Source organism: Scophthalmus maximus, chromosome 14 (assembly GCF_022379125.1).
Source record: "Scophthalmus maximus strain ysfricsl-2021 chromosome 14, ASM2237912v1, whole genome shotgun sequence".
NCBI classification, from domain to species: domain Eukaryota; kingdom Metazoa; phylum Chordata; class Actinopteri; order Pleuronectiformes; family Scophthalmidae; genus Scophthalmus; species Scophthalmus maximus.
In genome coordinates this window covers 19,552,057-19,574,761 of record NC_061528.1, presented here as the reverse complement: position 1 = coordinate 19,574,761, position 22,705 = coordinate 19,552,057, and the positions used below count along the sequence as shown (strand labels likewise).

General features: G+C 40.8%; 2 protein-coding genes across 3 annotated transcripts; both read left to right on the top strand.

The window, feature by feature from the left end:
* Positions 1-715: 715 nt before the first annotated feature.
* LOC118283047 (mitochondrial chaperone BCS1) lies at positions 716-6,422 on the top strand. 2 transcript variants are annotated; one of them, XM_035604690.2, is made up of 7 exons: positions 716-1,344; positions 1,542-1,681; positions 1,809-2,003; positions 3,840-3,903; positions 4,027-4,199; positions 4,405-4,522; positions 6,123-6,422. In XM_035604690.2, exons 1-7 carry the CDS (start codon positions 1,025-1,027, stop codon positions 6,370-6,372), a joined length of 1,260 nt encoding a protein of 419 aa, XP_035460583.1. In that variant the 5' UTR covers positions 716-1,024; the 3' UTR covers positions 6,373-6,422. The 2 variants fall into 2 exon arrangements, with proteins under 2 accessions (XP_035460583.1, XP_035460585.1); XM_035604692.2 differs by lacking the exon at positions 6,123-6,422 and adding an exon at positions 5,550-6,093.
* A 1,028-nt stretch (positions 6,423-7,450) lies between these two features.
* On the top strand, positions 7,451-21,327 carry LOC118283128 (sterol 26-hydroxylase, mitochondrial). The gene is made up of 9 exons (XM_035604845.1): positions 7,451-7,719; positions 8,634-8,815; positions 11,420-11,619; positions 11,828-12,025; positions 18,050-18,213; positions 18,547-18,713; positions 18,861-18,942; positions 19,104-19,304; positions 20,679-21,327. The coding sequence occupies exons 1-9, from the start codon at positions 7,483-7,485 to the stop codon at positions 20,808-20,810; spliced, it is 1,563 nt and encodes a 520-aa protein (XP_035460738.1). The 5' UTR covers positions 7,451-7,482; the 3' UTR covers positions 20,811-21,327.
* The last annotated feature ends 1,378 nt before the right edge of the window (positions 21,328-22,705 follow it).

The window sequence follows — 22,705 nt, the reverse complement described above, 5'->3', positions numbered from 1 at the left end:
GTCAGTGCTGGCAAGGGCTGACACAGAATCATTACACATTACTACATTTCTGCAAATAACCTGTTTACTCCATTCTAATGCCATCAACAATATAATTCAACAATAGGCTACATACATACATTTAAGCAACCAGCTGTGTTCTTATTAAACCCCACCTATAGGCACAGCAACTGCAGATCCAACTGTAAAAAGTTGCATACTATCTTTACATCTACGGTCCCTATAACTAAAGTAATCACTTAAATTAATTTAAAAGAAGATCCATATCGGCCTACACTTTCATAACCACACACTCCTGTTGACTTCTATTCTACACTTTGGAATGCCTTCTACTTCTTCCCATTTTAAACATTATATCATGTTAAAATGATGCTCTGCAGCTTTCACAGTGACCTGAATCCTTTAAGTATTAGATTTGATCTTGTATGTCACAATTATTACTCCTGTTATTAAGGTCACCAATTACTGGAACTGGTTCTTTTTAACATGCTCCCTATTTATTCAGGACCCCCCCCCCCCAATCGGTTCTTGTTAGGGATTCTTTTTTAACTGTTGCGGTCCGTGCGGTAAAATGCACACACTAATATTACCCCAGTCTGTATATAAAAACATATGTATCCACCGGTTTTATCTTCGCTTGTGAGCGAAGATGTGCTGGATTTACATTTAACGGGAAAAGGAACGAATGTTAGTTAGAGGGCGAGCCGTCGGAATGATATTCTTCAAACACAGGAAGTGTAGTAGAGGTCGCTGTATTGCAAGGATTGAAATGATTGAAATCCATACATTGCACACATGGGGACTGTAGTCGGCTAAGCTGTGCTCTTTACAGGGAAACCACCAATATCACACTCTTGCCGTATGAGATGAATTCGAAGAGGTCAGCGGGAGACTAATAATTTTACAGTATTAGAAAGCAACAGCATCTGTCGGCAGCTTGGCTGCGGGTCTGCAGCCTCTGACAGATACAGATCTTAACAACTATATAGTCTGATTCCACCGAACGAGTGCAGATATCAGCAACATGCCCCTGTCAGACTTACTGGGCAGCCTGAATGACAACCCATACTTTGGGGCAGGCTTTGGACTGGTTGGGGTTGGGACTGCGTTGGCAATGGCCAGGAAAGGTGCGCAGGTGGGGATGATCTTCTTCCGTAGGCGCTACATGATCACTCTGGAGGTCCCCAGCAGGGACAAGAGCTACCACTGGCTGCTGAGCTGGATCACTAAGCACGCCAAGCACACACAGCACCTGAGCGTGGAAACTTCCTACCTGGCACATGAAAGTGGACGGGTGCACACGCAGTTTGATTTCCACCCAAGCCCCGGGAACCACATCATCTGGTCAGAATTATTCACAAGATATACTTCTTTACAACTAGTTTGGCATGGAATCAATACGCTTTACAGACCGATTTTGAAAGCTTTATGCCAGGTTTAAGTTGTACGACACACAAATACAGTGATAATACCTACACATATTAATCTGTTCTCTCTGTCAAAAGTACAACTTGTGACACTGACATTGTTGTGCCCTGCAGGTATGGGAGGAGGTGGATCAGGGTGGAGAGGACCAGAGAGAAGCAGATGATGAATCTGCATACTGGAACACCATGGGAGTCTGTCACTTTCACTGCTTTAGGGAGAGACAGACAAATCTTCTTTAATATCTTACAAGAAGGTAAAGGTCTCTAGAGTATATACCTGACAAGTGCAAGTGTCAGAGATTCTTAAGTTGTCATACGCTATATGCTGAACTTCTCTCGGCACCTTAACCATTTAATGCAGTTGTCCATCGTGTTTTGTAGCGAGAGAATTGGCCCTAAAGCAGGAGGAGGGACGGACAGTGATGTACACAGCCATGGGTGCTGAGTGGAGGCCCTTTGGATTTCCACGGCGCCGCAGACCCCTCAGCTCCGTGGTCCTGCAGTCTGGTGTGGGTGAAAGGATTGTGGACGATGTAAAGGACTTCATTGGAAATCCTAAGTGGTACACGAACAGAGGTAAAATATGCGTGAATGCCTAGGATTGACTGCTGCAAAGCACAGCGAAGTACTTTTTGCAGAGACAGATCATGTGAACCTGGTCTCAAACCTACAGTCTTCTAGCTGGGAGGCGACAACGCAGCCACCTGCGCCAATGTGATCTCGCTAGTTAAGTGTCATTTTGTCAATGAAAAATAAGCAGCATTCATTCAGAATGCCTCAGCATTCACACATAAGAAAGAAAGACTTTGAGAAAGAAAGAAAGATGTTAAGAAAGAAAGACAGAAGTAAAGAAAGAAAGAAAAATACGAAGAAAGGAGCAAAAAAACAAAGACATTAGTGATATGTACCGGGATTCAAACCAACAAGCTTCTAGATTGGTCAGTACTAACCATTGTGCTAAGGTAATCATACACGATAAGTGTCATTTTGTCAATGAATAAAGAAACAGCATTCATACAGAATGCCTCATACATTTTTAAAAATGAAAATTTGACCAAAAACCGCCCTGTAGGGGGCCAACGAAGCTGCCACAAGAAGAAAATGGAAAAAACAAACAAAGACATTAGTTATATGGACCGGGATTCGAACCAACAGTCTTCTATCTTGGAGGCTATACTACTAACCATTGCGCCAAGATGATATTGCTAGATAAGTGTCATTTTGTCAATTAAAATTGAAGCAGCATTCATACAGAATGCCTCAGCATTCACACCTAAAAAAGAAAGAAAGAAGTAAAGAAAGAAAGAAGTTAAGAAAAAAAGAAGTTAAGAAAGAAAGAAAGAAGTAAAATGTACATGAAATGTACAAAATCGCAGCTTCGCCTCCTGCTGGCAGAATTGTAGAAATTTCATGTTGGCACCCCGCTGGCAGAATTGTAGAAATATCAGGTTCGCCCCCGTCGGCAGAATTGTATGAAATTTTACACGCTTGTGTGGGCAGGCCGTACATACAAGATTCCAAAGTTTGGTTCCAATCGAGCGTAGTGTCCAAGAGTTAGGCCCTTAATATATAAATAGCCACTCCTTCAAATGTTTGGTAAACAATTACAGATAAACCTTGTGGAATATCCAAAAACGGAAAAAGAAGTTTTATTTGTGGCAATCAAAAATCCAAAATGCTGGGAACATTTTCTAGGCGCAAATGGGCATGGCCTATAACATTCGAATTGGCCTAATCCAAGGAACACCTGGTAAGAATGGTGTGTTGATATGTCCAACGGTTTGCGAGCTAAGGAGGTTAGTGTTTTTGCGTTTAAACCGAGTAATAACTGACCACACGGTGGCGCTATTGGTACCATACTTTTATAGTTAATGCATGTTAGTATAAGACACCTGTCCGTGAAGTGGATACTTTAGGCCTTTTACTTTTGAGATATTAACGTTTCAAAATCGCTCCCATTGACTTACATTCAAAATTTGAATGATTAAAAAATGTATATAAACTCACTGGAATATGATAGAGCTTAGAAAAGTAATAGCCATCATGTCATGAGTGAATCGGAGGTTTGATGTGAAAATGGTGCCTGTAGCACAAAAACTGAGTCATAAGATAGCTTTCAAAAAAGGGAGAGAAGAATAAGAATAAAGATTCGAAGATCTAGATGTGTGAATGCATAAGTGCATTCAGACATAATAAAGACTCGAAGATCTAGATGTGTGAATGCACTCATGCATTCACACATATTTAATGTTTAGCTATTATAATGGTTACTATTGTTGGGTGTTATGGTCGCAGGCCATGTGCACAACTTGTTTCTAGTCAGCTAAAAAATGCAAAACCACAGGAATAGTCCTGTCAAATTGTTTGTTTTACAAAGCACAATGTGTATGTTTTTTTTCTTTGTCTCTGCAGGCATCCCATACAGAAGAGGATATCTGCTGTATGGACCCCCAGGATGTGGAAAAAGTAGCTTTATGTGAGTGTGCTAATATTTGCTGTTCCCATTTACAATCTTTGTGATTATAAGATGGACTAAGTCAAGTAAACTCTGTACATACTGCATGACCTCACCTTCTGTCTGTGATTCCTTGTGCTTCAGTACGGCACTGGCAGGTGAGCTAGGCTACAGCATCTGTCTGATGAGCCTGAGTGACCGAAGCCTGTCTGATGACCGTCTGAACCACCTCCTGAGTGTTGCACCGCAGCAAAGCATCATACTGTTGGAGGATATAGATGCAGCCTTTGTCAGTCGAGAGCTGCTTCCTACAGAGAGTAAGTAAAAGGGAAGGACATGTGGTTTCTGGATTAGTTGTGAGAAGCTAATTGCAACAATTACTTGTTGCTGTTATCATTGTGCTGAGAAACAAAAAATGTGTACTCCTTTATTTCAAATCATCAGATATTCCATTTGTGGCCTGCATCATTAGATGCTGATTAGAGAGTTACTTTCACATCACTTTTTGTCTTTGCCTCACAGACCCTCTGGCCTACCAGGGAATGGGAAGACTGACTTTCAGTGGTCTGCTTAACTCTCTGGACGGAGTGGCTTCATCTGAGGCCAGAATAGTTTTTATGACCACCAACTTCATTGACAGGTACACTGTAATTGCACATCACTGAACTTTCAGCTCTGCTGAGCTTTTCTTTTAGTCTATCTGGGGATCTTGCTTGGTATCCCATCCTGCAAACACGTTTCTCCTGAGCCTTGTTTCCACTAGCAACAGGCAGCTATTTTCAGCAGGCAGCTCTGATAAACACACTGTAGACCCACTGCCACGATGGCCCTGTTTAGACTGGGTATCCGATCACGAGTTGCAGCACTAAGTTCCTCAGTTCGCATCTGGCATCAGAATGCTTATCCCCGTGTCTCCTGTGACCACTTGTGATTGGATCTTACTTCCTGAATTTTAATGCAAATGAACATGTTCGTCATTTTTGTTCGAACCAAATTATGTATTTCGCCAGTCTGACTCTGACAGACTGGTCCATTGTCTGTACGTTTGTGTCTGTGTGTGAGAGAGAGAGAGCTGTGTAAGGAGAGCCTGAATGAATCAATGGTCCCATTCAAACCTGGTATGTGTCCTGAACGTGTCTCCAGTGTCCACATATGATCAGATCTCACTTCCCTGCTCTCCATGCAAACAAACGCATGCATCATTTCTATCCATAAAGACCAAATTATGATGTTTTTAGCCTGTCTGACGGTACATTTGGGCCTGTTGTCAATGTGCTTGTGTGTGTCTGTTTGTTGGAGCCAGTTAGGGATAAGAGTGAGAGAGAGCGGAGTCAGGAGGAGCTGTGTGCAGCTCTACTAGTATGGAATAAGATTTTCCCCATTTGAAAACGAATAGAAATCGTGTTAATATTGTTGCAGTGACCACAAATACATTAATATATGTGAAACAAAGTGTAGAAATATGTTGGGTTCATTAAGAAACCGTAGCAGTGTGTCAGAGGTCGTCAGCTGAGTAGGTGATCCTTCACTGTGGCACAGGACTCAATTGCATTCCAGACCACCTGTGAATGTGGAGTTGCCCTCTGCTGGTGATTCCAGAGAATACAAGCAATTCTGCATCAGGTTCATTTTCCTGACCCAGTGACTACGTCTGATTTTATATACAGCTGATCGGATCCTCAATGCGTCTTGGGTGTGTTCACACCTGAACTCAGAGCTGTCTACTTGTGATCGGATCGCTAAGGACAGATTTTAATACCAGGTATGAACAGGACCTTTGTTAGACACCAGCTCGTAGTGGAGTATTTAGCAAACAAATGGCCAGATCCACGAGGGTGTTGAATCAGGAGCAACTGGACTTGGTTGTAGTTTCAAGAAACATCAACCTGGATGAATGACAATGTCCACAGACAAAGAGAGTTCTCAGGAGTTGGTGGAGACTGAGATATAGTTAAAAGAAGAGTAAATGTTGGACTTCACATGAATGATAATGTTGCTACATGTCTGCTGGATGTCCAGATTAGTGAAGGTTTCCCAATACATTTGCCACAAACACTTCATATTGCAATGTTGTGTTTATCTATTTTTAGTGTTGCACTGCCCCAAGTGGCCAAAAATGGAGTAATGTAGCTTTAAAATATTTACATTTTTTTAAGTTTAAAAAACAACAAAAACATTAATATAGTTATTGCATGTAACTGTTTTATCCACATCATTGATTTTGAGTTCTCTGTACACAGGTTAGATGCAGCACTGATCCGGCCCGGCCGCGTGGATCTGAAGCAGTACATTGGCAACTGCACACACTGGCAGCTAAAGCAGATGTTTCAGCGGTTCTACCCAGATGAGCCTGCCTCTGAGGGAGAGCGGTTTGCGGAGGTTGCCTTAGCCACCCACTCTGAGATCAGTGCAGCTCAGGTGCAAGGACACTTTCTTCTGCACAAAACAGACCCTGCAGGATCTATAGACAATGTTGCCGAAATGAAATGATGACAAGACAGGAAGGAGACAGACTTTTGAATAAAGAGAAATATGAGAAACATGAGTAAATGTTTTTTAATTTTCAGTTGTAGTTATGTTTTTATTAAGACAAATGTGCTATGATTCCATATGGATTATGTACATTACTGTGCAACAGTTTTATACTCTTCAGTTGTTCCGAATCATGATTATAACTAATAATCATGAAACCCAGTACACTAAGTAAGCCACAAAATGACAAAAATCCTACAAATCTATTTCAACCCCCATTTCAAAAGCAGCAAATCATATAATATATTATGTCGAAGGACTTTGCATAGTAAAGTGGAGACCATACAATATTATACAGAGAAATCCAAGAGTTCCCTCAATGAGCAAACAGTGGAGAGGGATAAAAACTGGAGGAAACCTAATGGAGACAAACTACTTCTCTATTGATATGTACAGTTCGGAGTACTACTCATGGTTATATCTGTAAACAAATACAAATAGATAAACTTGATTTATGTAGCACTCTTTCAAACTCCAAGTAAGCGTATGGTTAAAATTGTACTTTCAGTTAAGCAATCAAGAGAAAGCCAAAGTTTGTTTTTTTAAAGAAAGGGATTTTAATGTTCTTCCCAGCAACGTGCGCTGATCAGGCTCCTCTGAGACTTTGAGAGAGAATGAGTCCAGATGTTTCACAAAAACACATTTACTGTGTAGTTGAATCTTCAACTTCGTCTCTACAGTGGTAGACTGTAGATTTTTTTCATCAAGAACATAAATGTGTTATTCAGTAGTTTCATTAGAAGGCTTTTGTCATGAAAAAGTTTGTGGTATATGGAAAAGCACAATTGCACAAATGAAAATATCACAACCATACAATTTAGTGATATCTGTACAAATTCTGCAGTTTCTTATGTGCTTTAGTTACCCAACATACTTATTATGGCTTTTTCATTTAATTTTGCACTACAAATGTATGAGAAGAACGACCTCCATCCCTTATTGGTACTGGTAGACTCTCTGCTGGAACTGCTGGAAGGGTTAAACATTCAGTGAAACATGACTCCTCCCTGCTCATCTACTCTGGTGGATGCCACAGGAGCCCTTTGTATTTGCTGTTTTCTCACCATCATGGCTTCAGGGCTGTACCAATGTCTAACGAAAAGGAGTGGTGGCTTGCTTCTACCATGCCCCTTGGCCATGGCCCAGGTCCGCTCAAGGTGGTTAGCAAACAGGTCTTCCCCGGGGGGCCTCTCCGCCTTCCAGGTCAAGCCTCGGACATTGAAGGACCTTCCCCATGTCAGCTTCTTGGAGATGATGTACAGAATGATATTTCAGGGTTTCTACAAACGTTTACATGAGCTACAGGTAGGCCAGCAGCAGTACACTGCTCTGCACAGACTCTGTTTGTCACAGATTTACACATTCACCATTCATTTAATTTCTGTCGGAGCGATGCTTCCACTTTTTAATCTGCTTCCAAAAATTTGCACAGGATGTTTTGTGCATTCCAGAAATCCCTGATACAACGTGTCTGCTTTAGTTGATTCTGCCTTCCTGATTACATTTACTCCAGCGACAATGCATAATAAAAAATGTCAGACAAGTTCCATTACTATGTTCCCATAGTAACCTTCAGATTACCACAGCTAATATCAGTTTACTCTCACAAAGGAGAGGCTTGTTTGCCCTTTTTAAAAGAGCACTTTCTGTTGTAGGGCTGCACGGTGGTGTAGTCGCCTCACAGCAAGAAGAATGTTTCAAATCCTGGTTCGAACTAACCAGTGCCCACAGTCCAAAAACATGCAGATTGGGGTTAGTTTAATTGGTGATTGTAAATTGACCATAGGTGTGAATGTGAGAGTGAATGTTTTTTTGTCTCAGTATGTTGGCCCTGTGATGGGCTGGCGACCTGTCGAGGGTGTACCCCACCTCTCAGCCAATGTCAGCTGGGATTGGCTCCAGCCCCCCTGCAACCCTTAATGTATAAAGCTGCATAGATAATGAATGGATGGATGGGCTTTCTGTTGGGTGAACGTCACTCAGTCACGCCATGACAATCACACACTCACATGCTTTGCTCATTGGCTGTACAAATGTGCAATATAATTTCCCAGTCAAAAAACACAGTGAATCGATCGATAGGACAAATATTTAAACTTTATTCATATCAATAGCATTTCAACTTTTAAAAAGTCTTCTTCTTACCTCATGAGTTATAAGACTGCTTACACTCAAGTTTCTCTGGTAATTTGTCTTTCATTCACTTTGCCTCCCATCAGATCTATGAGAAGCAGCGATACGGGCCCATATACAGAGATGGACTAAAGGCAGTATCCGTGAACACGCCAAAGTTGCTGGAGGAAGTCATGAGAAACGATGACAAGTTCCCTTATCGAGGAGACATGTCTCTGTGGAAAGACTATCGTGACATGAAAGGACTCGGCTATGGGCCTTTCACAGTGTAAGATTTAAAAAAATACATTACCTCGTTGCTCTATTTCCCCACAAGCACTGCAGCATGTCTAGACAATACCTCTGGTTGCGAAAGTGGAATGATGGCGACCTGTTGGCCTTTGCCATATATGATAGTTTAGTTAGTTTAAACAAACACAAACTTTCAATTTAACTATCTATCTGAAGCCAGTGCTGTGGGGAACAAAAGCCTGATTGATAAATAGGCCGGACTTGTATACTTTCATATACTTACAAATATGTTAGCTTAGAAGTAAAAAGAATTTTTAACACTGAAATTTCAAAGATATGTATTTGAAATCATTGAAGCTCTATAATATTGCGAATTACTTTTTCTTAGCTTTAAACCTCATTGCACTCTTAAATAAGACTGGAATATGATTTTTTTTTTTTACTTTTTAAAATAATGCTTGTTCACTTTCTTGCTGAAAGTTACTTGCAGGCAACAGGCACAGTTTTCAGACAAAAACTGTGAGATAAATATTGTCTGGAAATTCACCCAAATGTTTTGTTGTGTCTTGGTGACGCAAAAGGCAGGACATGACGATAATTCTGCTGCGGAAAGCAGTGTTTTTGTTTACTGTCATCAACATCCTGCTGTGTCACTCACATTTTTACCAAATTTTACCAGGTGGCTGGCAGGAAAGTTCCAGAAAATGTCTGGAGCAACATTTGCCTTAAAAAAAACAAACCCCTCTGGATTTCAGTGCATGTCTGAAAGCAGCTAAGGAGAACCCACTGAATTAATGCTCAAGCAAACAAATGGTCACTGACAAATTGTTAACTGACATTTTTACACTTGTTAGTCAACATGAAATAGGCTACTTTTTTTCTCCCCTAACATCAATGACTTAATATCTTGACAGATAATTCTATGAAGATGCTAGTCATGCTCCTCACTAAATAATTTTCAATCAGTACAGGTAAACTCTTCCTAATAGATCAATTGACCCGGGTATAAATCATCTAACCCTCACCCCAAGACAGAAAATAAGCATAGTTCTCAGAATATGTAACTATTTCTTAAAAAATCATGACTATGGATCCAGTTTTGTTTGGATTATTTAGGGAACAATATTTCACTTGAATATTAACGTGGGTACACCTTACTAAAATTTGTCTTTCCAGCCTAAATACAAGCGTGTGCCGAGAAAATATAGATAAATTCCCTCCGATGTCCTCTTATCCACTCTTGTGGAAGTGAAGCATTATTCATCATAATCAGCAAAAGTCATAACTACAACATTATGGTCAGCAAGGTTGCTACATGGTTGACAAATTCAGCATTAAATCAACATTTCTACACAGTCACAATGTATATGTTGCGAAAAGAACTATTGAATCATCATTGTAGAAAGGTCATGATGCCATTTAATTCCAACTTAATACTTGAAACTAATTATCAAATTTAAATTAATTGAAATATTAAATTAAATTTAAAAAGGATTGGGGAACAACAATTTTGGGGGTGATGTGGAACACATTTCCCCTGTGATGCACTCAACTTATTTTGATTTAGATGACAAAGAAAGCTAAATTATTTTGTAACAAGGAAAACATCTGTCACCTTTGGAGGGAGACTGCAAAGATTAAAAAAATGTTCAACTGCACCGAGTGCTAAATGTTCTAATCGTCTCTCAACAGCCTGTGAAGGAGGTAAGTTTTAATTTCTTAACTAAGGACAATAGACTAAATGTACGTCATCAATACTATTGCAAAATATTTGTTAAATATGAACCAGTGCAATGCTGTATAACTAACAGTTTATTAGCCATTAGCATGTTTGAGAGGATGAAATATGGCCTCATTTTTAAACAGATGGAAACAGAACCATAGGTTACATTTAAGAGTGGGGCAGTTCTCTTTGAACCCAGTATGAGCCCAACCCTCCATGAAAATGCAACCTGCACAGGAAGCACATGGAGTCATTTCACTGAAGTATGTATCTTACATAAGGCTTTCTGGCTGACCAAAATATATTTTCATATTAAATGTACAGTATGTATGTATTTGTGACATTCACTCATCAAGGTCTAAAGAAGGGAGGTCACAAGATTGAAAAAGGTGCCAAGATCAAAACACACTACATGTAGGAGGCATCATATAATGAGTGGGAGAGTCTTATAGTCTTATAGTTTCAAGCCAGTGTTGAATGACATAAGTCTGCCAATCCGTTAAAGGCATTGTTTCCCTGCCTAGGGTGTAACCAGGATGAACAGGGAGGACTTTAAAGACCTACAATTGTGAAATGGCCTGGATGACGAGGAAAATGATCTCCTCCTGGAACCATTTATGTTCTCACTTAATTCATTTTTTTGGATTTCATTATAGATGTTTAAATAACTGTAAATATTTACTATTTACTATTTTAATACATCGAACTGTTAACAGGTTGATATTGTTTAGAGGGGACCCCACAATACTTTTTGAAATAATCTGGTTTAGTTCAGCCAAAGTCAATTTGTAATTACATCCTCATTTCTTTGTATGCAGGCAATGTTTTTATTCCAAATGTACTGCTGTAATATGATTTCTAGGCTGCAGTGTTCATAATTTACTTCATTCAATATTGAGACTCTGCTTTTGTTCCCAGGGAGGGGGAGCAGTGGTACAACCTGAGGGCAATGCTGAACAAGCGTATGCTGCACCCGAAGGACTCTGCACAGTATGGTGGGGTAATTACTGCTGTGGTTACAGACTTCATCAAGAGGATCTACTATCTGCGCCAGTGCAGCCCAACAGGAGATCTGGTGACCAACATGGCCAATGAGCTCTATCAATTCTCACTAGAGGGTATGTCCAAAATCTGGAAGACAGTTGAAGCTGCACAATCAAATTGTATTGTTGCAGTGCACTGATCATGTTTGCTAAAATCTCCTGCTCTATTTAAAATTAATGGTAAAATTATTCAAATCAACTAAACTAAATTCAACTAAAAATAAGGGCTAAAAATTTAGCAGTTTTTAGAAAAATGTCTTAAATGTTAACTTTCTCCACTCAGGTATTGCTGCCATTCTGTTTGAGACAAGGCTTGGGTGTCTGGAAAATGAAATTCCTGCAGGTACACAAGACTTCATCAATGCCATAGGTCAGATGTTCACGAACAGCATGCCTGCAATGCTGACACCCAAGTGGAGCCGCAATTTGCTGCCCTACTGGGGCCGCTACATCGCTGGCTGGGAGGGCATCTTCAGTTTTGGTGAGTTGTAAAGAAGAGAAAGCACAGCTGAGATGTTAAAAATAGTTAAATTGTTTGTTCTGTGTGTTGGGGAAAGAGTAATTTATATATAGTCCAGTCCATATAAATAGTCCAGTCTGAGGACCTGGTCAACTGTCCATTATAGGAATCAATAGACATTTGGTGATTGATACCAGTCTAATGGATATACACCATATATCAACGTAAAAAATGAGGCCACATGATACTGATATTTGGGCCAATATTTAAATTATGAGCAAAGTTTCACCCTGACAGTCTACCCAGGACATAGTTCAGGAAGCGGTTGCGCAGAGTGACGACGGTCATAGAAGACCTGGTAAGCTGTCTTGGTCTGGATGTCCTTTTCCTGGACTTGATGCCACTCAACTGGAGAAACTGGTCTTCTTCCCAGCATAGGAAGTGTAGTTGGAATGTCTCTTCCAGTCATCAGGAGAGCTGGGCTCACTCCTGTAGCGGCACTAGGGGTCGCTCTGAAGCACATGAGAGCGAGACACGGATCAGGCTGCTTCAAGATGTGATTAGCAGTCTTAATGGCTCGCTCGACAGCACCATTCGCCTGGGGGTAATGGGCTTCAGTTTAGGACTATGCCTCTTATTGTGGACAGTCACCCAGCCGCCCTGTCCTGCCGGCTGCTCTGGAGCTGCTGGGGGATCTGAAGGAGCTAAAGAAGCTACACTGGAGCGGCTAGCACCGGCTAGCGGCGACTGGCTAACAGTCTCAGCTAACGACTTACTCTCCACGGTGCAGAGCCGCACTTCTAACAGACTGAGCCTCGCCTCCATCCTAGCAAACAAACTACACTTACTACAAGTATCACTGTCGCTAAAGGAGGCAGAGGAGTAACTAAACATGGAGCAAACAGAGCAGGAGACAGCAGGAGAGGAAGAAGCCATTGTTAGCTGCTAAAGCTAACTAGCTAAGCTACGGTGAGGAGTGCAGATAAGAGCGTGTCAACCGCTGTGAGTTAGCGAGCGAGTCGCTGAAATAGGAAGAGAGCTGTGAGTGTTTAGACTAAACAAGCGAGAGTGGAACGGATAGTTTTCCCAATAGTTAGAGGAAACCGCAGTGTTAAAGAGAGACGAGGAGGAGCGGTGGATAAACACAGTTCACAGAAGCGACAACAACCGGAAGTGACACAATACGTTACCGCGAGAGTTCCTCAAATTCATGGATCATGGATCTGTGTGATCTCTGCACTGATTTGCGGCCACCATACTGACATTGTGGCACGTGCTCGGCACCTTGTCAGTCCTTGGTGTCCCTCATGCAGCTGTTTCAGCACAACAGGTCGTAGTAACAAGTCTGTCCTGGGATAACACTAATCCATCAGTCTCTGAGAGGTGTGCCCCCGAGTAATAATTGTGCAGAGACGGGAACAGTGTTGCCCTCCGTGGCCAACCATTCCTGATGAAACCCATGAGAATTTTTCAGCTCTCCATCATGCAGTGTGGCTGCATGGATTTCACTGCTGATGACACTGGTGCGTTGGTTACTACTGACTCCACATATGCTTGTACCTCATGGTGTGTGCTCCTTTCACCCACTTCGGTCAACGGACTTCTGGAGAGGGCATCGATCGGCGACAACCAGCTCTTTCCCCGGGTCATGCTCAACTACTACATGGAACCTTAAAAGGCGCATGAGGAGCCTTTGGCACCTTGGAGGGGCTTTGTCCAAATCATATGTGTTTATGAGAGGGTCCAGTGGTTTGTGGTCAGTTTGCAGACGGAAACTGTCCACGCCCTGCCAAACACTCTTTTTCAATTTGGGAGTATTTCTGCTCTGAGTCAGACAGTGTGCGAGAGCAGAATCCCACTGGCTTTTACTCACCATCATCGTTGCTTTAATAACGCAGCTCCTAAGCCATACCTGCTTGCATCTGCGCTTATCACAGTTTTCCGGTTGATCTCATGATATGCCAGTGCTGGGGCTGACACAAGCATGGCCTTAATCTTGTTAAACGCCTGTTCTTGCGCGTCACCCCAAACCCACTCACTCTCTCTCCTGGGCAGGCCAGTGATTGGATACAGCTTCGTGGAAAGGTCAGGCAGGAACCTCCCTACATAGTTAACGAGACCAAGGACTTGATGCAGTCCCTCAACGTTGGTTGGACTTGGCATTTGCGTGATAGCCTTCACTTTGTTAGGGTCGGTTTTCCTTTCCCTCAGCACTAATGACATGTCCAAAATATTGTATTTCGGACTTGCCAAAATGGCCCTTGGCTTTGTTCAGCTTAAAGCTACTGTCTTTAATTGTCCTCAGAACAGCATTCAGATGTCGTGCTCCTCCCTGCTTGCACACCAATCTGTGGGCTCCGTGACCTCCTCTATTATGTCCATGGCCAGCATGCGCTACAGTTCAGCTTCAAGTTTTGACAGAAGGGGAAAAGGGATGCGGCATGGCGTCGACAGAGTGTAGGGCTCAGCGTCAGCTTTCAGTTAAATTTTGACAGGGTCACAATTAAGCAGACCTATGTCCCCAAACACATCACTAAGCATGACTGTGTCAATGCCATCGACTCTCATTATCCAGTCCTCTTGGCAACACACCGTCCGAGCAGGTTGTGAGAGTATGGCTAACCAGTACCTGTATTTCTGTGCTTCTTACTGACTCGTGGCCAGAAACCTGCCTATACTCTCGACTGTGCCATCGTGACCAATCGTGAGCGTTGTGACAGTTTGTTAAATGCAGTCTCTGACATTACAGTGATGTCTGCGCCTGTGTCTATCTTACATTTCACAGCGCTGCCATTTACAGGTAAATCCACAAGCCACTAATTTTCTGAATCTGGTTGCTCAATTATGGCTGGCGTAGCTTCAGTTACTACTCCAAGGAAAAACGTGTCCTCTCTGTCTATCATAACATTGGGCATCGACCGCCACCTCTTTTAGCATTTTTGTTTGACAAGCTTCCTCAAAATGTGCCATATTGTTGCACTTTCTGCATCTCTTGTTCTTGGCTGGGCAGGGATGTGTTTTGCCATGTCTCCTTTTACAGTGTGAAAAGGCAACAGCTTCTCTTGAAGACTCACCATATTCCTGCTTTCTCGGCCATAGTCGGTCACTGCCGCTCCTTTTAGCATTGAACTGCCGTCACATCATCCATTGCACAGTCCGCGCACAAACTCACGTTCTGCTCCTTAATCTGTTCTCACTGGCGGGCTATCTGAATAGCTGTCTCCAGTGAGAGATTTGACTCAAGTTACAACTTCTGAGAAACATCGTTGTCTGATATGTCAATAACAATCCTGTCTCGGATTTGTTCATCTTTAGTTCCTTTGAACTCACAGTATTGTGCCAGCTCGTATAAGCTTCTGTCAAAAGCTTTGACCTTCTCTCCAGGCTTCTCCAACTGCCTGTGAAAGCATGCTGTGTCATGTATCACGTTCCGCTTAGGCACAAAATGGTCGCTAAACTTGGTTATTACTGTCATGTAGTCGAGCGCTGGATCAATCCTTTCTGTGTCGCTGTAAGAGTGCTCTTCACCGTCACCGAACACAAAAGAGTCGTAGATTGTTTCTGCCTCACTTGCCAAGGCATAAAGAAATGTGTTAACCTGCACTTCCCCGCAGTCCCTGTCTAGCTTCGATGAAAGTCGAAAGCGGTCGCCACATTGGCCATTCCGCCGGTCAGATGAAGTCAAGCGGTTCTGGTGGTCCGAGCTTTGCCATTTCCTCTTTGTAGGGGTCCTGTCGGCCACTTCTGACACCATGTCATGGTGGGCACGCTGCATGAGTTTACACAATGCACACTGCATGAGTTTACACAATGCCTAATATAGATTATTTTAATTATGGCAAGGCAGATTGGGAAAAATTCTCTAACAAATGTGATAGTTGTCTTGACAAGTGTGAATGGGGAGGGAACAATTGCTGAGTGGAACAACAGTTTATGCAAGATGATATTGTGTAAGGCGTATGAGTGCATTCCGTAAAGAAAAACCCTAAAGCAAGAGTGAGTGACCCTTGGTGGAATAAGGCATGTGATGAAACAGTGAGGGAAAGGAACTGTGCAGGAACTGAGTTTTGAGGCTAGAAGAGTGATTAAGTCCGCAAAAAAGGAGGGTTGGAAAAGGTACTGTGGGAGATTGGGGGTGGATACATCTGTCAGGGAAATATGGGCAGCGGTCCACCAAATCTCAGGAGTAGTAAGGAAAAGGAAAATGCCAGTATTGGGCGAAGAGGGAGTAGTAGCTACAAGTGATAAAGAAAAAGCAAAACTGTGTGAAAGTAAATTCAAGGTAGTCCATGGGGGAGCAAACATTTGGGAGGAAGGTATTAGGAAAAGGAATGAGACGCTAAAACAACATAAATCCAAACTTGAACCAAATGATGTCTCGAATCGGGACCAACCCCCTGACTTACCATTACAGCATGACTTCTCTTTTAACTTGAGTCGCTGTATTATATTAATACAGACCGCAGACCCCCCTCTGCTTTTACCCATTCACACACATTCATACTTTTACCGTGCCTTTTTCTGCCACATTCATACACTGTCGGAAGAGCCGTCACGACTCTACCTCCTGAGCCACAGCCGCCCATAGGCCAAGCACATGACGGTGCTGCCATCATGAGTGGTAAGCATTCCGGGGTCCAGGCTAGAATCAAAAAGCAAGCGTTTAAAAATCCTTTTAAATGTCTTTTAAATCCAATTGCAATGTAGATAGTCAAAGCTGTCCCAGAGGCAGATGAGTTCTTCTCCTTTCTTGAAAAACGATACGTGTTCACATCTGGGTCATATGTCCATCCTAAATGGCTAACCATAAAAAGAGAGATGTACGTAGGTGCACCAAGAGAACTCCAACGATTAAGAGACACTCGATGGGCATATCGATTTATAGCACTACGTAACATTATGGATCGATTGTCTGCAATAGATAGCTCAAGAACACCGTGGTGAAGATCTACTGAGGCTCGAGGTCTGTTGGAACAGATAGATCTTGAATTCATTGTACATCTTGTTCTGTTTGGAGGAACAACATTTGTCTCTGATATGCTACAGTCTTCATCATTTGACTTTTCAAAGGGTGTTGATTTAGTTGAAGCTTTAGTTCAGAAATTGAATGATTTCAGACAGGAGTTGTTTTTTGATAACTTGTGGGATAAAGTGTTGAACATTTCTGAGCAATGTGATACTGTAGTACAGCCAGCTGCAAAACAACAAAAAAGGCTGAGCTCTAAACTCGGTGAACACTGTGTACTTACTACTGATGGTCAGAGACACAACCAGATAAAGATTCGTCTCGTACAGCCTTTTTTACCCTGTCATTGATCAGATGCTCAATGAGCTTAACAGACGGTTTTCAAAGACAAACTGTGACATAATGAATGGCATCCAAGTTTTAAACCCCCAAAGTGATGTATTTTCTTAAAGAGACAGCTCTGTTTTCATTTGATTCAAATATTGATGACCTGGGATAATGACTATATCAGTTCAACTGAATTTTGGAAAGGAAAATACAGACTGGGATGCAGAGACCCTCTAGTACAGTAGAGCTGTTACTGTTCATTGAGCCTTATAAAGAAGTGTTTGTGCTGATAATGCAAATAATGTGCTGTAAACTTGACATAAAGCTAAAAGTAATGTGTTTTATTTTTTCAACGATATAATTTAATAAAATTGTAACTAACTACAAGTTACTGAACCAAATACTGTAAATAATTGTACTGAACTAAAAATTTTGGAAACTTGAACACTGTCTTTGTCTCTTTTTCCCGGCTGACAAAACAACTGGCCCCAGCTTGGCCCCCCTGGTAAAATTGTTCTAGAACTGCCATTGTCCATGCTAACTGATTGCTAGCTGTGTCATATTTGTACAATCATAACAGTGCCATCAATCTTCTCATCTAACTGAATTACCTATGCAAATGGCCTATATCTGAAATATGTCTAATGATTTACCTTTTATTTGACTTAAAAACAAAGAAGAAATTGTTTAGGAGTTAATTTTTGTTTGTATGCTTGATGCTAAATTGAAACACTTTTCTGCCGCTTTCATAGCAAAAGAGTTGATTGACAAGAAGATGGAGGACATTCAGCAGTGTGTGGACCACAGCCAGGATGTGGAGGGCGAATACCTAACATATCTCCTCTCAAACACACAGATGAGCTTGAAGGATGTGTACGGCAGTATCACTGAGCTGCTGTTAGCAGGAGTGGACACGGTAAATGTGATACTCTAAAAGAAAAAAAAGAAAAAATGTTATGCTTGCTTCTCCATTCAAACCAGGTCTTTATGTCATCAATTTACCTATCTTCTACAAAATATATCACCCTCTACACTGAATATGTTTTTACACGCAAGTAAGAATTATTGTAGAGTGTGAAAACGCCTCAAGAAATCTATCCCAAAACCAAAACACCTTACTTGCTATATGACTCATGCTCACCATTTTGAGATGTCACTACTCATTTTCTCCAGCATATACATATAAGCTATAAACAGATATGAATTTCTCTCTGCCTGTCTACTTAATTGCATTTCTTTGATTGTCAAGACATCCAATACCCTCACTTGGACTTTGCACCTGCTGTCCCAGGACCTTCAAATCCAGGACAGACTTTATAAAGAAGTGTCCACATTCGTACCTGCAGACCGGATCCCCACCGCTGCTGAGATCACTCGGATGCCATATTTAAGGGCTGTTATCAAGGAAGCACTGAGGTAGAGCTGGTTAGAGAGGGGTATGGTGTTGGGGCTACCAGTGAAGTTAAAACATGTACATACATGGTATTGGAAGGGGATCTAGCAGACAACAATGATTTTACAAATTGTCTGAAAGAAATGGAAAGATAGATTTTTGTTTTGCAGGATGTACCCTGTGGTTCCTATGAATGGAAGGATCCTTTCTGAAAAGAAAATTGCTATTGGTGGATATCAGTTTTCAAAGAACGTGGGTTTGCTTTTTTTTATTACTATAATTGGATATTTAATACTTGTTTTGTGAGCACTTTTATTATCAGTTACATAGAATAGTCTACAATGTCCAGTAGTACAAGTTTATAATGTCTAAAAGATCAGAATTTAATGTTATCTCGACTGTTGTGTCTCCAGACTGCTTTCACACTTTGTCACTATGCAATCAGTCACGATGAAGACACTTTCCCAGAACCATTCACATTTAAGCCAGAGAGATGGCTCCGTAATGGCTGCGAGTTACCAAACGCTTTCGGCTCCATCCCGTTTGGCTTTGGCGTGAGAGGCTGTGTCGGTCGCCGGATTGCTGAGCTTGAGATGTATATGGTCGTCTTTCAGGTAAGTGACAAGGAGGGAAAAAAAACCTTTGCAACATGTACTGAAAACACAGGATCTAATGTAAATGTTTGAGCTAAAACACTACAGTAAAAAGCTGCTTTGAAAGTTGGCATGGAGTTTGGAGGAAAGCGAAGAAATCAGACAACCTAAATATACAAATGAAAGATAAAAGAAATATTTGGTCATTTATTCTTTGCAGACCATGTGACCACTTGGCAGCAGATCTTAGCTATTTATCCATATCATTAAATATTCATGACTAAATAAGCTACACCAAGTTAAATACCTTCAGGTCTTATTTATTAAGATATTAACTATGAGTAACTCAGTTGATCCACTTCATCAGGATTGAAAGGGTGTGTTTAATTAGAATTGATTGACAGTGACCAAACAACCCATCAACTGTTGTCAGATTGTGGTTAAAATGTGCTTGTGATTTGTACGCATGATTACATGAAATCATCCCACAGTGTCCTGTCCTTGTCAAAATAGCACAGAAAAAAAAGAAATACTGAAATCTCAAGAAAACAAACGGAATCTGTTTCCATTTTGACAGACAACTGTGCCCTTTTTTCAGGATCCCATCACTCATAGTAATAAGTTGTGGGTACTAAGTTTTCAGGACCTTAAATGTTTGGAATCAAAGACCACCAGAGGAGCACAAGAGAGTTTATGAGAGTATTTTGTAGGATTCTCTACAAAAAATTATACTGCATTACATTTAATTGTTCTGTTGTATTACTGGGCTTTATTTAAATAATTTGTGCCAATTATAGGTCATCACACACCAGCGGATTTCCTGAGTTGATTTCAAACTGCTGTAATTTTATTAGCCACTTGGGGGCCGCAGAGCAAGCAGTTTTTTGGGATAAACGAAATATTATCTTATTTTATCTGTCACGACGAGCAGGAAAGCAGGACCCAAATGCAGAGGTGCACTTAATGTAGTCTTTATTAAAATAGAAAAAAAAACAGACTTAGGAGGTTTTCAAACGAAAAAACTAAATCCAACAAAAGGTGTCCACGACATGTAGCAAACCGATGAACTGAAAAAACTAGAGCCAGGGGCAAAAGGACAAACTGTGGCAAAACAACAGACGCCGACCAGGGAACATAACAGGAGCAGACATCAAAGGACAGACTGGGGAAAAACAACAGAAGATCTGACACAGACAAAGGGAAGCACATAGACTTAATACACACCCAGTGGGTAGGGCAAATTGAACATAGGTGAGACACATTAGGAACAGGAAGTACAAAAACTAATTCAAAATAAAACAGGAAATACAAAACACGAGATCATGACATTATCATTCCGTTAGATCTATAATAAAGTGACTTCGCTAACTCCATACTTCTTTTTGTCCATCACAGCTAATCAGGGTTTTTGAACTCAAACCAGACCCGATGATGAAAGAGTTGAAGTGCATCTGCCGCACTGTTCTGGTCCCAGAGCAGTCAGTAAACCTCCACTTTGTGGCCAGAGGATGTGAAAATGCAACTTGATTTGTGGTTAGTTTGAAAGCCAATGTTGCATCTGAGTGAGCAAAGTTTCTATTTAATTTTAAGAATGTCTGATTCTTTATAAGCAAGACTGCTGCTTCAGTCTTCAGGTTTTAAGGCTTTACTATAATAGATGTTTAGCTCATTCGTATATTTTCAAATAGGTCATGTATCCTAGGTGCAATGTTGCCTTCCATTCAATATTGTGAATACACAGAGGAATGTTTTTTTAACGAAATAAGAAATAAGTTACATGGATTTCTTGGAATTCTTTTTTTATTTATTTCTTAAAAATGGTCACTTTACTTACTTGTGGATTCATTGTGTTCACCATAAATTAAAGAAAATCCAATCGAGTATCAATTCTATTCCTTCTGTCCATTAGGCCAGATTTCTGACCATATGGTTTCACTTTGTATTGCACAATAAACCATTGTATCTCTTGCCTTGTTTGGCTGCAAATACAACTTGTGGGCAATTCTGTTTATTAAAAACTGATTCCTTCCACTGCTTTGACTGATTCCCCTTTTTTAATTTGTTCCTCAAAATACATGTCATGTATACAACTACAGTCTATACACAGCACCTGTCTGAATTTGAAGTCAGTGAAAACCCATCTCATGAAAGAATACATATCAATGCTCCACACTTAAATACTAAATATCAGTGACATTACCTCAAAAATATAAATCAAACTGGGATTCTATATAAAAATCTACAGTCTATGCTACTGTTCATAACAAAACTGAGCACACCCCCATGCAGTATCACTAAAATGTTAAATGTAGAGTGCTGATTTTATCGGCTGCATTGGGCTGATTTTGAAATGATGAAAACACATAAACAGATTAATCTTAAAGAGAAGAGATGGTTTGTACCAATTTTAGCTACCAGTCAATTACCTCCACCAAGGAGGTTATGTTTTCACCCCTGTCCTTTTTTTTGTTTGTTATTTGGTTGTTTTGTTTTCTCAGCAGGATTCTACAAGAAATACTAAATGGATTTCCACAACACTTGGTGGAAGGATAGGACATGGGCAGATTGGGCTGGGTTTGCCTGGGTTGTGACTATTCCAACATGGCTCCACATAGTGAGGACACACGTTAAGTCACCGCATCCTTTCTTCCAGATTCAGCCTGTCAATAATAATATCGCAACTTTACAACTTGGTTAGCAGCTAGTGTTAGCTTAGCAAACTGGCTACCAAAACATCAACATCGGGTTGTTTGGAGCTGCGGAAAAGTGCTTCCGGGTCACAATTTTCGATTATATTCTGGAAGAAGTATTTCAACTTTATTCTCAACATTCGACTTAACTTGAAATGTAAAAAAAAAAGAAAAGAAATCTGCCCACTCGTTTTTTTCTTCTTCTTATGACTGGCCCTGATATTCACTGTTACATGCTGCTTTGGAAAATAAGTTCAGGAAAATTCCATTGCACGTTACTTGACTGGCTGTTATCTCCATTGAGACTCAGGTTTTGAGAGGTCAAATTGTTACAAAAGTATTTAGATGTGTTCCAAAATCTTGTCTGCTGCTAAACGTTTGTTTTTTGTAAAATGTATCGAAATGGTCTTTTCTATATTGAGTAATTGACTCAGTTGCAGGACCTTGTAAAGATTGGTGGAAAGTTGATATTTATGCACCATCTTGAACTTTGTTGTTTAAGAAAATGTTTAGAAATGTATTAGAAATTAATTTTAAACAGTTATTTACAGATTTTAAATGTCCGACATTGAGTGTTTTAAATATGTAATGGCCTTAAACTTTTCTGTGATGACATAATTGACTTGTTGTGACATAATAGCATACTCAATTATGCTATTATGTCACAACAAGTCAATTAAGATTTTCTACCCTTTATTTGTTTAATCTCTGGGGCCTTTGAAATTTGTGTTG